General features: G+C 31.0%; 2 protein-coding genes across 2 annotated transcripts in view; one reads left to right on the forward strand and one right to left on the reverse strand.

Annotated features, from left to right (window-relative positions):
- The window catches only part of LOC149483256 (acetyl-coenzyme A transporter 1), a 130,893-nt gene that overhangs the window by 85,872 nt on the left and 25,874 nt on the right, over window positions 1-19,147 (forward strand). The gene's annotated exons all lie outside the window — the stretch shown is intronic.
- AstC (Allatostatin C) lies at window positions 7,548-17,201 on the reverse strand. Its single transcript, XM_089702932.1, has 4 exons — window positions 17,133-17,201; window positions 9,634-9,736; window positions 9,120-9,250; window positions 7,548-8,401 (listed from the first exon to the last, which is right to left on the reverse strand). Exons 2-4 carry the CDS (start codon window positions 9,724-9,726, stop codon window positions 8,242-8,244), a joined length of 384 nt encoding a protein of 127 aa, XP_089559058.1. The 5' UTR covers window positions 9,727-9,736; window positions 17,133-17,201; the 3' UTR covers window positions 7,548-8,241.

Consider the following 19,147-nt stretch of genomic DNA (forward strand, 5'->3'; position numbering starts at 1 on the left):
TATCATAACAAAACAGTTTGTCAACAAACAAATTAAAATAATTAACAAAATAATAAATAAAATAATTATCAATTTACGTTATTTTTATTTTCTTTTTTGCTGATCCTACCATCTGTCAAAGTCAGCTTTGGCCGCCATTGAAGATTCGTTTCTTCATTGAACTAGCTAATAGGTAGCGGTTTTACATGACAAAATGCAATGATTGACAAATGACACAATCATTATTTGATTGCCATTAATATATTACTTGCTCTGTGATTGCCATGTACGATACCAGACGACCACAGCAGACGACGTATCCCAGTCACACTATTACAATAATATAATATATTGTAATACTATTCAACTGGGACACAGTATTACAATATATTATTGTTGCTCACCAGCTGCTGGCTGGCTGGCTGCTCCTTTAAACCACAAAGTCTCATAAAAAATATACATGCAATGCAACTACTTTTAGCGGAGCGCGTTATTCAGAAATAACCCCGTAGGCCGTAGGTATCTTGAAAAACGTCATTTGATATGTAATTTGGTGTGGTTATAATTTTTCTCCACAGATTAAACGATATACTAGTGAGTTTTTCCCTATTTACGATAATTTTACGTATCTATAATATCGTACTTTTCAAAAACTCAAACTTTCTTTATACATTTTGATTTATACGCAACCGCATTACTTCACTGCTCATACACCACAATATCTGAAAAATAATAGAGGTAAAGTTTCATTAAAATAAAACAACTGATCTAAGCCTAAAACTGTGGCTTCAGGCTTAAAACAACGCCTCATCTGACAGCGTCATCCAACGGCCAAAAAGTTCCCGCATTAGCGCATTATTGCACCATAAATTTAATAAATTAATGCGCCGTTCAGGCCTTAAAGGCTTATTACACTACCCGATATGAAGGGCCCTGCATCTAGGGTGGGCGTGTTCCCTAGTTAGTGTGGCGCTTATTACACTTCTCTGCGAATTGGGCCCTAACTCAGTTTATACGCGAATGTCTAGAGAGATAAACGTATTGTTGCATTTTACATTATGCCGCCGTCAGTATCGAAACTTCAAAAAGTTACTGTAGCAGTGGCAACCGTTGACGCAATAACAAATATTAAAAAAAGAAGAGAAAGATCTGGATGAAAGAGTATTTGCGGTTACGTGAAAAGCTTTCAAATATGCAAATACTAAGCGTGCTTTAACCGGGAGTTTTAATGAATTAATTAGAGTAGGTGCAGAACAATTTGAACACTTGTTGAGTTTTAAAACAATTAAATAAACAATTGATTTAAACAATTTATTTATTTGTTAACATGGCGGTGTGATCACAAACATTTGGAACTTCCCTTTTAAGTTATATAAACCTGTAGTAGGGAAGTTTGGTGACACCTTACATACAAAAGCAGCCACTCCACGCAACAGTCGCGCGGCAACTGAGCTCCCTAACCGCCCTAAACGTTATTACATCACCCAATCTGCAGGGCGCTTAGGGAGCTAGGCAGATCGGGCAGACCCGATCGCCCTAAATCGGGACACTAACTCCCTAAGTCTTATTACACCACTCTTAGTTAGGGTTAGGGTCCCTAAAAATTGGGTGGTCTAATAAGCCTTTTAGAGTATAATATATACTACCTATAGAGTGCGAACAACGAAGCGGGAACAGTAGGCACAGGTGGGAACAACACGACGTTCCCGCCGCGAGCGCGTTTAGTCGTGGTTGAGTGCTATCGAAGTGCGTTTCTCTGGGGATTTTTTTCATATTTACGAATAAACATGGTGAAATGTGCAGTTTGAACTTTGATCTTGCAAGAACGATACTAGAAAAAACACAAATTTGAAATCCAGTATCACATTTCATCGGTGTCGATTGTTGTACTTATTTTTATGAAAATAAATATAGTATCGCGGTGGTGAAGGGGAAGTGGGAGGTGGACACGCGCAGGCTCGCGCGCGCACCCTTCGCGCGCCTCACTTCCGCCACGTCATCGTAGTGATGTGACTTGACCAACGCTGTATTCGATAATAATTTACTAGAAGAACTATATTTTAACATATTATTTATTTTACTTTAAAATTAAAACTCTTTTAAAAATTCATAATAAATAATTTTGTGGTGTGTTTTGTATGATACACTTTCTAATATTATGAATGCGAATGTATTATAGTGTAAACTAGCGACCCGCCCCGGCTTCGCACGGGTGCAATGGCGGCCGGCCGGTACCGCCGCAAACGCTACGTCCCGCAATTTTTAAATCTATAATATCTTCGAAAATATTCACTTAAATCATACGGTGTGAAGGGCCATATAGATTTATATTAAATGAACAATGTATTCAAGGTATTTAATTGGTTAAGGATTAATGCTGTATTGGTTAAAATCGCTTCGAAAATTAGCCGTTATTTGTCGTAAAAAGTAAATGACAAAAAAAGTTATTGTGGGTTATCCATAAGAGATAGACATATACCATCACAGACTTTTCTGTAGACCTCTTCAATGTGTACAATACTTAGTACATTATTTTGATAAAACTCGTAGGGTTCAGCCTGCGTTTGCAATATAAGCAGAAAAAATGTAATTATTTACGACATCACATTAGAAACCTCAAAAATAACAGTACTTCTCCACTATTTAATGGATGTTATTATACATATAAACCTTCCTCTTGAATCACTCTATCTATTAAAAAAAACCGCATCAAAATCCGTTGCGTAGTTTCAAAGATTTAAGCGTACAAAGGGACATAGGGACATAGGGACAGAGAAAGCGACTTTGTTTTATACTATGTAGTGATGTAAAGTATGTAATGTTACGATACATGGACCGCTAAATTGATATTGAAGATTTTGGTAGGTAAAGAATGGATAAAATTACATAAAGAAATTATGAATATTATTTTTTCTTTCATTTTAAATTATTAACTTTAAAGTGAAACTTTTATTACATCGTCTAAAACTTTTTGGTCTGTGTAGCGCATGTCGCGTGACGGTCGGCTGCCGAGTAGGTATAAAGCAGTGTTCGGAAATGTTTCACTTTTACCGTGGTTTCATAAAACCACACAATATTTTTTTCTCAGTTTTAAAACATTATTATTATTGGTCGATAAATTTAAAAAAAAATGGCAATAAACCCGATCTTTTATTTTATAAATTTTAATATTTAAGATTTTTTATTTAAGAAGTCCATACGTTTTTCTGATATTCCAATCAAACATATTTTTTTAAAGTACTTATAATCAATACAAGAAATACTCAAATGGAATAAAGACACTTTATTCACTTGACAAACAAATTTAAAATTACATATTTATACTTTATTCATACATTTCTCCTTTAATAACATATTGAACATAAAATTTACCTATGATACATATTTATTTACATAACTTATCTATAGCTCGGCACGCAATTGATACCTACCCATCCCTATTTGTCACACACACATCTATATAATATCTATAGCTCATCTGCCTACGATGCGCACTAAGCAATTTGTGCAATACACGCGCTCTATACTACTGTAATATATACTCTAAGGTTCAAACCTATTGTAGCAGGAGAAAAACGGAAGTGTATACACACGTATACAATCCATAACACTTAAAGGCCAATGGCTGTTTTCCAATTACAGAGCATAATGCGACTCAGTGGCGCACAATGCCGAATTATGCTGATGCTTAATTGGAACGTGAAACGCACCAGCAGGTTGCGCTAAGTTAAGTTAAGTTTTTAGTTTGATATAAGTTCAGTGTTGAAAAAAAAAATATTCATAGAGTTAGCAATAACCTCATTAATGTGTAAATAAAGTGGTATACTTACATAATAATTGGTTGAAAAATATTTACGGTTATTTTAAGTAATTTGGATTTTGATTATTTCATTAACATTTTTTTCAATGTTTGTACCTTCATCCATACTTATATTTATTTTTTTAACACAATTTGAATTAACTTTAATTATTTCGAAAAAACTACAATGAAACGATAGCTTTAAATTTTTTTCCAACAATTAATAATTACTAACGATAAATCGATTGCACGCATCAATTCACGCGCATTACTTTTAAGAGTGCTCGATTGTGCGAAGCGTTGCTGTAGTTGGAACATTCAACGTTAAGCATTATGCCGCATAATGCGCTCTAGTGCTGTAATTGGACGGAAAAACGGAACGAACGGAACGCACTTGACCGGATTTCAAATAGATTCGACCGTTAGGTAATTTTCTCCACATTTTCTCTAGTTATTACCATTGAGGTTATGTTTTATTATTACCACTTATTACGCAGTTAATACGTAGTTGATAGATACGCAGTTCCTGTTGTATATGTACTGAATACCACAATGAGGTGAAACATTGTATAGTATATAACTAACATATTGTAATAGTGAAAGATTGATTAAAAGTTTAATCTACAAGGATCTTTCATTTTACATGGGTAACAAAACTCCATACATACTTGGCGCTAACCCTGTTATTTGTTTCTAGTGGCATTTTTTGCCTAGAACTATGCTTTTTTGGAACAACGTTTATAGCCATTTTTGACGTCTCTTAACTATATTTGTTAATATACCAGTTAAGAGTAACATAGAAAATGCACTGAAACATTCGCGCTTAGATTATTTTTCGGACGGACACGAACGTAGTATCCGTTATACCTTAATTGGCTACTCCTATCCTACTGGTGTATGCTTTATTAAACCATTTTAACCTCGATATTATTTTGTCCAGCTGTTCCAGAGATTAGCCAGAACAAACAGACAGACACAAAAATTTTAAAAATTACTAAGTTACTAACTATTTTGGTATTTTAGCAGTGTACATTTATAGTAAAAATCGGTTATTTCAATATTACACTAATAAATAGACTCCAATTTTATTATTGGTATAGATTAGGTAAGCTTTCGAGGCATGCTTGTGCTCTTTTGGACTTTCCAATTTTTTTTTAATTGTGTCAAATAAATTATACCCGCTTGTGTTAACTCATAATATAATGTAATAATCCTCCAATCAATTCAGTTCATTTACATAGAATAGAGTTAATCTGTCCGATATTTGACACAGTGAAATTGAATTCGACCTGAAAACGGATTTTCACTTTAAAGTTTTAATTAACACAGAGTAAAAACGATCACGTGTATGTTACACTAAATTCTTTGTCACGTGTAACGAATAAAAAAAAAAACCTTGTAACTTGTTCACATGTTATAAAATGGTCGCTATATTTTTTAGGTATGCAAATCTTTCGACTTTCACCATAAATAATTATCAAACTGATGGTTTAGGTATACATAAGAATATATACCTAGAATATAGTAGAGCATTAATTATTTTGAAAAATCATAAGATTTTTTATCAGCATGTTAATTTGGAATTACCTATAGTTATCTTCTTTCGATTTATCGTCTAAAATTACTCAAATTAACCTCGATGCATTCAAGTATATCATACAATTTATAGAATCTGTAACGAGAAAATAAACGTTAAACCATATAATAGGTACTGGGAAGCATACATAGGAAGAATATTTTACAAGGGGAAAGCTCATTTTGTAAGTAGGTACTTATAGTTATTTTCAATCCAGTCGCGACGTCGCCGCGGACTCCACGCTGTGCTAAGAAAATTTTCAACTTGATCTGTTTCTCTTTTATGAATAAATTGTAAATTATAGTCTATTGTATATGTAATATCGATAATAACTTTGTTTACTCTAAAGACTATTATACCTCAGTATAGCAAAATTACGTTAATTTATGTTTTTGAATAGCTATCTATACATCTTGATTAATGACTATTGAAATTCGATAGATTTATTTCAAATAGTCTTGCAATTACATTCTATAATAATAAAATAAATCTATAATAATAAAATAAACACTTAATCGAGATTTTAGCTATACCTATGCGTCACTTTTGTACGAGAGTTTTTAAGTAGGTATATAAATATTAAATACTTAGAATAACAATAGTTCTTACCTGCCTTCTTCTTTAGACGACGCGAGTTGGTGAAAATATGTAGGTCGTGAAAATTTATCTTTTTTCTGTAACACCTATTATTTCTTTGCGATCATCATTTTTTGCTATAAAGCGCGTCACACACGGTGAAGATACTATAATATTTTATGTTAAGAAAAATGACCCGAAATTTTGTGTCAGTGTTTCGGGTCATTTGTACAGGATGGCGGTTCTACAGCGCAATGACAAAAAGAAAAATGATGGTCAGAACGCTGATACCGGATACCTTAAGATACTGTAATATTTTATATTAGAGAATCTTAACATAAAATATTATAGTATCTTCACCGTGTGTGACGCGCTTAAAAACATCCTTTATATATACATTTATATAGTACGTAACTAAAGAATGTATAAAAAAATTATAATAAAAGTTCTAAACAAAATTTAGGACATCTTTAACTCTTCTTTTATTATTTATTGTAAGCGTTAATATCAATTAAACGTTATAGATAGTTCATTCCTCTGTGAAATCTGTTTAACTGGTATAGGAAGCAAAGTGTTCATCTCGGGCCAATTCACCGCTATTTCTGATGAGTTAAATCAATTTGTGTCCCACTTCAAAGGGCTAGTAGAGCTGGTATTGAGTAATATCGAGCTATAAGACATGACAACATATTATCTACGCCACGAAGTCATAATATAAGGTACCAAAAAAGCTTTAAAGCTTCTTATTTCTAAGGCTTTTGTTTTTGTCGCCTTTGTTTGCGTTTGTTGATTAACTTTAAACACAAAAATTAAATAAAAAGCCCCAGTCAGCAATCTTGGAATTACAATTTGACACGCGTATATGTGTGTACCTAGTGTAAGCCATTTGTGAAAAAAAAAAACGCATAGAAATCGGTCTGTTTGAGAGCTACGATGCGTCGAGACAGACAGACAGACATAGATGTCATACTTAAATAACCCTCTTTTTCTAAAAAAGATTAACTATAATAGCAGCCACCACATCGGATTTTATTACTAATTCATATCAAAAACTACTTACTAAGAAGTTCGGGAGGTATATATGAACATTTTCATCAGGAAAACAGCTAGGTAATTCCAACATTAAGTTTCGGAGTTTATAAGTTTGGTTTCTTATTCCGCAATCCATAATTTCTTCTAAACAGCGTTAGACGTTCGTTAGTAGGTACTTCTAATTAAGATGTATTCTGTGCTAATATTATGCTGTAGATGTATATGTTTAATGTCTACATTAAACATGAGTTGTAGGTACAGGTATCTCAAAATAGTATGATACCAATTAAAAATTTAAGAGTGTGCAATATTCATAAAATATTTTTCATTTTATTTATTACCATGTTATGTTATTTAGTTAATTTGGAAAACACCGATATTGACGAAAGTAATAGAATAATCCAATCTACTCATCAATAAATATCGCATCTATCGCACCTATTAAGTTAAACAACAGAATAACTAATGAATGAAACAACATTTTTTAAGTTTAATTTATTTCAAGTCCAACATACATTACAAAACTAGTATTTTTTAAGAAATATAGAGAAGTTATCTCAAACATTATAACTCTAATTCTTCAGTAAGAAATATTGGGTAACGAATGGAAACAAACAATACAGACAACAACTTTTATTTGGTAATTATAACTGCGAGCTACTTAATAAAATACTATTTCAGCCTAAAGTAAACTTAGGTAGTTAGATACACGAAGAAAGATAATATTTTTCAAAATAACTATTTTTTCTCATAAGTAAAATTTATTCTTTGAGACCTTGGTCAAAATTTCAAAACGGCTTCTGTTTAGTCTAACTTGGTACTTAAATGCACTTATTCTAAGTGTTAATTCAATTATTGGTCTCAATGCCAAGAAAACTATATAACTAAGAAGATCTTATAATGGTATTGCTGAAATAAAGTCGTGTCAATTTGGGGCTTTTACGTTTTTACAATGTGTTGAGGACTCGATCTCACAGGAAAAAAAGGATACGCCCGTATTAAGTAGATACGTGACTGTTTTTACTGCGTGTGTTACAATAAAATACGAGTAACCGAGAAAATACATCTAAGTGCCATGAGATCCAATTACATTTTAGTCACTGAACGAAAATATAGCTTACATGTTTTGAATTACCTAACCATACAAAAATACCACTACTATTGTTTCGTTAACTCCAGCAAAATGCTTATTTACATTGTATAGTCGTAAATTAAATTAACTAGATTATTTGACGTGTTGGCAATGGTCATCAAGAAAACAGGCCGTGTAGCTGTGCGTTTATTTCCGGAAGCAGGAGATGGGATTGAAGTAGCATTGCCTGAAGCGGGCCTGGCGTTTGTCGGCGCGCCATGGGCGGGCGATTTGCCCCTCGAGACTCCGGGCACCCCAACCACGGGACTGTTTTGGCCATGATCGACTCTCACGATTGATTCCAAATCTATTGAAAACAAAAGAACGAAGTTTAAAATTTTATAAATTATGTCATATTTATATATAAAAAACACTTTGTACTTTACATACTATTAAAGTATTTTCAGCATGAAGAATAAAAGTATTTAAGTTACAATAATACGTAACATTTGTGTACATAATACCACTTGTAAAGTTCACCTGTATCCGTGTATTTGTTTCTTTGAAAGCTTTCAAGCTCAGTATATTTATTTAAGTTGATAAGATTTTAAACAAACTTCTAAGTCGATTCTTCGCTATTTACATAAAGTGATATTCTATACCGTTTAAAAATTATTTACCATTCTATGAAGGAAGAAACTGATATTACAATATTGTAACTTTGAAACATTAAACCTTTCTAGCGAGATTTTTAAATCGTTAGTTAAGGTCAAATTCTAAGTTAAGGATAATTCTAAGCTGTTTTGTTATAAACTTTGTCAATAATCTGTTTTCATAATTGGAATATTAACCTAAATTATTATTTTTTATTTAATTATTATTTAATCATGAATATTTTGATTATTAAAATGTTAGTAACATAATGATACTCAATTCAATTTCATTAGCTTCCTGTAGAGCTAGAGCTTGGATAGTAGGCAATTTTTAGCGAATTATAAACTGGCTCAATAGTTATGCAAAATAAGACAGCAAACATACAAATAAATATTTGGACTTATATTAAAACTTGTGTGATATAATGTTACCTGTCTTCAGCGTCCATTTGCAGCAGCATCTTGCGAAGTGCAGCAGAGTTGAGAGCATTCCATGTTATATCGTTGTCCATCACATCTGGTCTACTTAACAGAGCGTTTTCCACCTGCTCATCTTCAGTATTCTATTTGGCAATAAAATCATACATTTCTATGCGTCTTACACAATTTGAGTACAGAGTTATCTATATATTAATAAACTATAGTTATTTTCGAGACCCTTCGCGTGGGAGTCGATATGATGACGTTCTTGCTGCGTAGATCCTGTTCCATCTGAGAATTCCTAACAAAAAGGAACCTACATGTCCAATACAACAAGTCAAGTCGATTCAGTCGTTCCTAAGTTTAGTCCAATATTTAATAAAGATAGACAGATTGATGTAGAGCATATATTATGTGGAGTTTTAAACCAATTTTTGTTTCAATATCTATAGAATAACTAAAAAGAAAACACTTTATCATAATGGTACGAATTTATTAAATGAATAAATTATATTTTGCTTCTTACCATTGGTGCTGCGAACACTAGTGATGTCATAAGGAAGAAAGTCAGCGAGCCCATCACTAACGCAATATTGCTGTACGATGTGAAAAAGTTCATTTTGAAATACCTGGAAATTACTAAACTATCAAAATTCAATTCCAAATAAAATATTACGTTTTGACGATTGTTTCAATTCGATATTTAATCAAGACACATAATTAATAGAAAAAAATCCAAATTAATAGTTTGAAATTCATGAACGAAACTATGTATATTGATCATAAAATATATTCAGTAACAGAGGTAAAAAAATGGCTTAGTATTATGTTATACAATGCAAATTGATTGTTAATTGGTAGGTATCTGCACAATCTGGCGAGCGTTTCATATTAATGAAGCTCTTTTATAGTGTCATGTGCAGGTAATATAAAATATTAATAAGGTTTTGTAAAGTTTCGTTATAAATTCATGTAATTATTATATAACACGGGAATTGAACACATTTATATTAAAAATGGGAAAGTTTTAAAGATCTGATTTATATTAAAAATGGGAAAGTTTTAAAGATTGTATGAGAATTTATTGTTTAAGGTTTTAAATAGAATTGGAAAAGTACTTATATGTAGAACTTTTTGCCTATGGGTGTATTCAAAGTGGTCGAAATTTGTCTCAGTTAATATTAGCCTCAATTTAAACATGTCAAGATGGAACCTTTATGAATTGTTAGAGCATGCATTCCTCCATCCCCTTAATGACGAACTTTTTATGCGAATTATTAGAGCTTAAAAATGTAAGATATAGAATGGGTATTGTTAAATTGTTGACAATTGTACTGATTATATTTATATTTACGTAAATTAACTGAGGATTGATACTACATAAAAATGATACGATGTAACAAACAAATAATCTGTATACCCTAATAAATCTACGATTTTCGAAAATTTCGTCATGAATATTTTCTCTGCGTAAAATTAAAATAGAGATTAAGATCAGACCTTTATGTAAATTCAATAGAATTGAATTAACGTGTTACATCACGTAGTCTCAAGAACAGCTTAACGGATTAAAATGATTGTTGGTTCAATTTTTGTTTATCTACGCTTACAATAAGATAATAATTATTGAATAAAAAATAAAATATAGGATTACCAGGCGGAGGTAGGGTGAGAAAAAGTTTTGAAATAGAATATTAAATAAAGAAAGATGAAAAAAACAATTATCCTCGATAACGAGAACATATTACTAAGTTGAAATCCATTTAATATTATTTCAATACACTTATGTATTATATCGTAAGAAAACACATTACTTATTTTTTTATATATCTACTTAAATAATTAATTTAACGATTCGTGATGATTGCCTAGTATGTTAAATTAACCGTCCATTTATATTAAAATACTTTATACTGTTGTATGGCTAAATTTAGGATTGATATTAAAATTCCTACACAACTTAGAAAAATGGATAAATTAAGTCGCATTCTTGTATTGTCATATTTCTAGGAATATTTTGCTTTACATTCGCAATGTTATTACGTCGCAACGAATGAACAAGCCGGCCGCAAGCCAGAAGCACAGCTTGCATATAAAACAGGCTATCTTTTATATCAATTGGCCTGCTTCATTCGTTTAACTTATGCTAAAATACTGGAAAACATATGCAATATATTAACATAGATTAAAAGAAACTACCATAACTCGAGCATGTAAAATTATGAATACAAATGAATAAAATACAATTAAAAAAATGATATCCCTTTCTTCATTTATTTATGACTTCCTTTCTCACTTAAAAATAACACAAATGTGCGAAACGGCAAGAAAATATTACTTACTTATTTTTTTTGTGAAAATTTAACAAATAATATCAAATAAGCTTTCCCGAAAGGAAGACGAGAAAATGATAATGTCCTTCAATAATCCCAGAGGAGACCGTCGCAACAACAAAATGACCCGAGAACCCAAAGGTCTCCCAACCTCCTTGACAAATAATTGAATATACAAAATATTACTGGTAGATAATCCGTTTTCATATAGAAGGCCATATAACGTTACCAACTATTTATATAAATATTAAATCATTTTGTAAACTATATATTAAATGCTATCGAAAACAGAAAATATTAAAAGCGTTTAATTCTGGATCGTCTACGCACGTAGCAGCATGCGTAGCCCGTAGCAATCTCCGACAACATATCGAAAAGTTGTTTACTAAAAAAATTTAAAATTAATTATCCATTATCAGATTATAAGCGCATCGTTAAGCTGCAGATTTTCCTGATAAAGTTATAGCATATTTATTTTATGTTAAATCTATAAGCGCACGCAGATTTAATTAAGAGCGTATTTAGTTCCATTCCTGTTGCTGGAGGTAACTGCATCTATAAAGTTGTAGTCAATTAAAGCCAACGTCACTTAATATGCAAGCGCGTTCATGCCGAACAAATGAAGCTTCTGGAGTAATATCTTCAGCCTTGCTAGTTAAATGTCTATCAAGTTGTATCAATAGGGCTGTCGCGAATTTAAATTTTAATTAATTCTCCGTAGCTATGTACAATTACGTTTGTGATTCTTTACTTTAAATTCAAATTATTAAAAAGATCTCGTTTCGCTTCTGAAAAAAGTAAAGTAAAATAAAATTATTACGTTTGAATGGGTTTTGAAAAATCTTATTGATGGCAGCCCTAATTGAATGCGCATATTGTACTTACAAGGTGTCTTTAAACTGCCATATTCTAACGAGATTTTAAGACGCCCCGCATTTTTCCCGGTTCAGGATTGAACGTTTAATCGAATATATTACGTACCACGTCTTTTCAAATAAAACGATTTTTGAAAATATATATGCAAATAGGATAACTTCCCTTTTTACTTTGGTATAATTTTAGGTATACTTTGATCGTAGTATTGGATTGTTCGAGAGTGCGATACACCAAGTAATGTACTTTTGTATCGAAACGAAGTGAAAAAGTTCTTTTGCGCCTAATTTTAGATTTATCAATAATAATTTCATTTCGATATGAAAAAGGTATGTTCTTTTTTGAACGTTTATTTATGTTAAATTAAAATAATTAATAGTAATAAAAAATCTTTAATGTAATTACGATTTCAAAAATCTAATTACCTTATATAGAAAAAAAATGCCGTAAAAAATGCCTTATAAGTTCCATAACTATATTATAAATTTGTTTTTCATACGCCATGCTTCATGGATTTTTGCATGCATGAAGTATCTAAGCCACTAGAACTTAATATTAGCAAAGTTTCTATCCGCTTGAAGTGCTGTAAAATATTAGTTTTTTTATGTTAGAACCACTAGCAAACTTTCGCTTGTGGGCCTTTTCCAGCTTAAATAATATTTATTCATAAAACTTTTCTATACCTAGTTTAATATGCTAAAAAATACGTGTGAAGTACTTATAATGTTGTGTGACATATTTTTCTTCAGTTTTATTACATGTTCTGATATTGGTAATTCTAATGTATTTATTTTTATTTTCTTAAAGTTTTATTTAGTATTTTTTATTTACTTCGACGGATTTTTTTTTAATTCTATTTGCGATTACTAGATGATTGATTTTTAAAAGGTAATATGACTGAATTTCGTCTAGGTAGGTACTTTATAACACAATTCAGACGAATTATAACTATTTTCTATTGAACTTTACAACGTAAAAGTAATTTTTATGATTTAATGGAAATGTGGTTTGCTATTTGCGCCTGATTCAATTGCGAGTGCAAAATGACTAGTGAGTTTCTCATGAAACCAAACTCTTTGCCTTGTTATTTGAGCAAATACTGATGGCTACCGGTCACACGAGATTAAACATAGGCCTGTGTACTCCTTGTGGAGCATTTCCAGACAAATTACTTTGTTTGTTTTACTGTTGTATCCTTTAGTTAATGTATATAGGGCTTTAGTATCTTTAACGAGGTTTTTCGGATTAACAATGGATTTCCGCTTGTGTCTTAATGGTTTTACCGAGAAGTAAAGTAGACCTTGTTTGTATAAAATATATTGGAAGTAGATAAATTGCAGTCAAAGTGGTGATACTATCCATATCACAATCGCTGCTAACTTAGCGCACAAAAAAATAATTAAATAATGCCCGCAAGAGAATATATTAGTAGTAATAACTAGTCATCATACCCCAATAAGCCGTGCCTTTAAAACGGATGCATACTAGAATTAAGACATAAACTTATTTATGACAAGTTGTGGAAATGAGCAAAAGCATTTGCAATCATGTTGATTGCGCACACATCGCTAATTGCATCCGCGATATTAACGACTCTACCGATAAACAGTTACTTTCATCAGCTTTTAGATAACCAATAGATTAGGTTGTATTGCTCAGAAAAATGTAGACTTTACGGAGAACAAAGCTCTATTCATTAAATGAACTCTATGATAATTGTGGACGTGGCAGAGGCAAATGTAAATTGATAGTGTTCTTGATGTGTTAAGATAACCAATAGATTAGGATGTATTGATTCAGAAAACTGTAGACTTTACGGAGTACAAGGCTTTAATGATTAAATTAACTGATTGATAAAATTGTGGACGTGGCAGAGGCATGTGTACATGCAAATGTAAATCGATAGTGTTCTTGGTTAGTTAATGGGTATCTACGAGTACAGTTAATATTACGCCTTATGAAAACTTAATTCGATAAATTAGATAAGTCTTTTCAGAATGGATACAAACAAAAATGCATGGAGAGTCACTATAAATTATCGAAACTAAAATATTTGAGTGTCACTGTTATGTAAATGGTCCGGCTTTCGATAGATGTCTGTAATTATTTAAATACAATTTCAAAAGCTTCGGTTCGAAACGTTCAAATTATATAGTAAGTTTTAAATTCTGATTAATATCGTCATTTAATTCCAAAAAACGTAGAATTCGATAAAGCCCTAATATTTTGTGTGTAGGATAAAGTAGGTATTCAAAACGTACATATTCACCAGGAACGCATTTAATCTCAACAAAGCTATTTTCTATCGATAGAAATCATTGAGGAATAAAATCTAACAACAAACGATACTGTTAGAGTGAGTCAAATAAAATTTTGTATAAATTTTATTGCATTGCAATATGTATTCCAGCCGAAAACCGAAACGTATACCTACATTTCGATTTCAATTCGAAAATATAAATTGCAAAGCTTATTCTGGTATATACGAAGGATGTTTTTCCTGGGATTTGCCACGGAATACTATTAGAACGTTGTTAAGTAAACTCCTACGTTTTAACGAATTTTTAGCCACAGCGTTAGTTCAGTTTTAATGAAAATTGATGTGGGTAGACACTAATTTTCATCGGAAACCATGGCAAGCTGTAAACACGTTTCAGAAATGTGATTAAAAGGCAGTTTAAAAAATGAAGGAGCAATCTTGTATCAATTTTTGATAACATGAAACCTATGTAAAGGTTAAGGTTCATGTTCTACTAATTTTAATAGATTAATAAAACGTTCTTCAGACAAAAAATGATTTAATTTTAAAATAATTGATCCTAATAAGTATAAGATAACGAATAAAACATATCAGAGAACAAAGTTTTATTTAAAATTTAAATTAATTGTATAAATTAAATTAAAATTGCTTATTAAATTAAAATTGTTGAATGATCTAATAATATATCACCGTTTTATAAAAGACAAGATTTTTTAATCGACCAATTTTGAAAATTTGGAAAGATTTACGTACTATGACTAATATACTATGAGAAGCATTGTGTAACTGGAATGTTTTTGTTGGAGTGATTTATTGAAATTGGAATCTTTATATATAAAAATGAATCGCAAAATGTGTTGGTAAGCGCATAACTCGAGAACGGCTGAACCGATTTCGATAATTCTTTTTGTATTATATTCCTTGAAGTACGAGGATGGTTCTTATGTAGAGAAAACGTAAACATGTACCACGGGCGAAGCCGGGGCGGACCGCTAGTTTAATATAGATTCGCTTTTTGAACGCGGAAAAAATGAAGTTTTTTTTGCATGTGCAGCGTCTTCTATTAATTAAATAAGACAATAGAAAGCGGCAATACAAAGAAAGTGAACAATGAAAAATACCAGTATAATAAATTGAGCCCTTCAGTAATATTAAACCAAAGTTTATTGTTCAAGCCACAAAAAAATCTCATAATTTACTTATAAGATTTTTTGAGGAAAATATTTATTATTATACTTATAAAAAAAAGATTATCTTATATATAAAATTCTCGTGTCACAATGTTAGTCTGCATACTCCTCCGAAACGGGTGGACCGATTCTCATGAAATTTTCTGTGCATATCGGGTAAGTCTGAGAATCGGCCAACATCTATTTTTCATATGTACCACGGGCGAAGCCGGGGCGGGCCGCTAGTTTTAATATAATATTCAGATCAGAATGTTAATATTAATGATATTCAAATGTAAGGAGTAAGGAGGAGTAGAGAAAGGAATCAGAAAAAAATGTACATAGCTCTCTAAAAGGAATTACGTAGAGGTCTGTGAAATGTTTGTTCGAAATCAAATTTAATTTAAGCAATTATTATATAAAATAATAAGCAAATATTTCAGACACGGCACGATCTGATCTGATCTGATTCCATACTAAGCTTTTTAAGCTTTTTTATTATATATGCACGTGTGTTTATCAGCCAATGGTTTGGTTTGTCAAATATAATAACACAAACTGATATCACGAGGAAAAAAAATCAGACATAGGAGCATCTGAATAACGCGATTTATTACTGCAACGGCAACTTTTTAAAATGCAAATGCAATTACCGAGCAATAATAAAATATCAAGCAGTTTACTAAACAATATTTTTAAACAGTTATATACAGTTTATAAAATCCTCGTTCTCTTTTCTTAAGATTTTAGGTTAAATGTGTCTATAATATAATTTTAGAAAGAAAGATATGCATAATAAAAAAACAATTTGACAATTTATAAATTATAGTCTATGAGATATCTTAAAGACTTTAAACAGTAAAATGTTTTATGTAAAAAAATGCAAGATGGTAATTTAATGGTTTATCGCTTGCTTTATTGCTTTATGAATATTGGTAATAAACATTTCGAAATTTCATTTTAAAGGTAACATTAACATCAATTTGCAAATAAAAATGTTTTTTAACGTGAAGCAAAACGGAATCATATTCGTAATTAGAAAATGAATTGCACATATTATTAAATAATTTTCTGCTTTGTTTCATTTGCATTTCATTTTATAAATAAAAATAAATAATATTTTATTTAAATTATATAGGTACAGTACAGTTTATATTCAAAAGAAAATTCTGCAAGTATAAAAAATCGCTTATTTTCAGGTGATTAAGTATATCCTAAAAAACAACGCTTACTTTTCAAAATCCGGCTATTTTACATAATATTAATTGTAAAAATTTACAGATTTAATTTATGGTAGAAAGAGCAACCAAACAAAATAAATATTTAGGTACAAACGGACAGAAATCTGAAATATTTTAAAGCATTTTTAACTCAAATATATATCACGTACCTTTAAGTCGAACGCAAGAAAGTTTGAGCGCGCTACGAAGCCTTCCGCCTGCCGGTTCGTAGATGGTTTATGAAAGCAAATGAGAGGTTAAGTGTGATCGGCGCGGTTATATAGGCTACGCGGGCGTAGGTGATGCTCGTAGCACAGCGCTACGCCGCACGCACGCACAGTTACAAGCTAATTAAACCGTAGGAAGCTCTGATTTTATGCACTGTTTGTAATGAATTTTCATTTTAAGTTTAAAACACAATTTTAAAGTGAAAGTGTTTGAATGGAATTTTATCATGCATATGATGCTGTACACTTAACTTTTATTAAAGTGCTTTTATTTAATGTCACTTTAGAATACGCAAAGGTTTAATATTAGGTTTTGGTAAAATTTTCCCATCGTAATAGTAAACTCATTGCGCTTATTCTAAAAACGTGGTAATGCATAAAAGACAATATCTTTTACATATGATGTGTTGAAATTGTAACTATTCAACAGGTTATATTCATCATACCCACAGTACAAAGCTTAAGGTTTATAAATTATGTATGGGAGGTTGTAGCAATTAAAATAATGTCACGGTATCCCCTGAGCTAAGCGACCTTCGGTACACCTAAGTGCACTTCTAATTGAGTAGAATTTCAATTGGAATGTACGTGTACATGTAATATGTTCTTTTGGGCATTTGAACGAGTTGAAATTAGTATGGAAAATTTTATTGGCGTCATAATTAAATTTATTAATAGCTTTTTGTATATTGATTTATAATAATAGTAGCAAATTGTAAGCGGATACTAATTCAATTCCTAAAACATTTATTTTTGTATTTACAAAAAGATTTGTTCAATAAACAAAAACGTTCTACTACTTGTTATTAATCAGAAAACGACAACAAAGTGTGAGTTAAAGATAAGAATTTTTGAATCAAAACTTCATGTAACTTTTATCACTTGAAATTGAATTACCTCAAGTTAATAAATAGGCTTTATGAACAGTGAAATAACGTAACGTTCAGCTAAATATTTAACGTAAGATCTGTATATAAAGCATTATGCAAAACATTAGTTTCAACATGTTTGAACCAGGAATACTGATGAGTTATAGCCCTTTTGGCATATTAATGAATCATACGTTCCATTGTAATACTAATTTCGACATTATATGAAGTTCGGTTAAAAAAAATAGAGGGTAAAAAAAATAGGGTCATGTATGTTTTTAATAAGCTGGATCTAGCACAGGTGATAGAGCCTTTAATCTTTATGCAAATGAAAATGCCAAATAATATGTTCATCTTATATAATAAAAATGAATCGCCAAATTAAATGTTAAGCATTAAACTCAAGAACTCGACCAATTCAGCATTTTTCCCTCAGACTACTCCTAGGGCAGCTAGTTAGGTAATAATATAAATAAAGGCATATAAAAGTAACCGAACCCAAAATGTTTCTGTATTTTAGGTACATGATATAGTTCTTGTATCGAAATCTAGTTGCAAAATTTTTGAATTCATTATGAAGAGAAAAGCAGGCTGTCGAGAATTATTAGTAAACTTAAAATTTCAAACATAAATACATATTTTCATATTCAATTTCTTTGAACCTTAAACCTTCATCTTCAGGTAGTTGAGATTTAGTTGAATATGTAACCGTTAAATCTAGTTAGAATTAGTTGGAACGAAATGCCTTTGTTACAACTAGTGCTTAGGGAAAACGCGTTGTTACGGAAAATGGATTTTAGCTGTAACATACGAACATGAATTATATCAGATATTACACGTGTAGGAGAGTTCATCTTCAGTTATGAAAGAAGTTACCACTTTTTTTAGTATGCATTTTCTATAAGAATATTACATTCATACTTATATTTGATAGGTGTAGCGATCAAAGAACGAATATTAAAACGTATCACCAGAAGATCACCATTTATAAATATTGTCGAATTAGGTACTCATAACGTAAAATAATATGATCCTTTTGCTACCTTCCAGCCTGAGTTTATGTTGCTATTTGAGTTTCAGTTTAGGATT

The sequence above is a fragment of the Colias philodice genome, chromosome 13, assembly GCF_061535455.1.
Source record: "Colias philodice isolate Cphi_HAF_F1 chromosome 13, ilColPhil1 Martin Lab GWU primary, whole genome shotgun sequence".
Taxonomy (NCBI): Eukaryota; Metazoa; Arthropoda; class Insecta; order Lepidoptera; family Pieridae; genus Colias; species Colias philodice.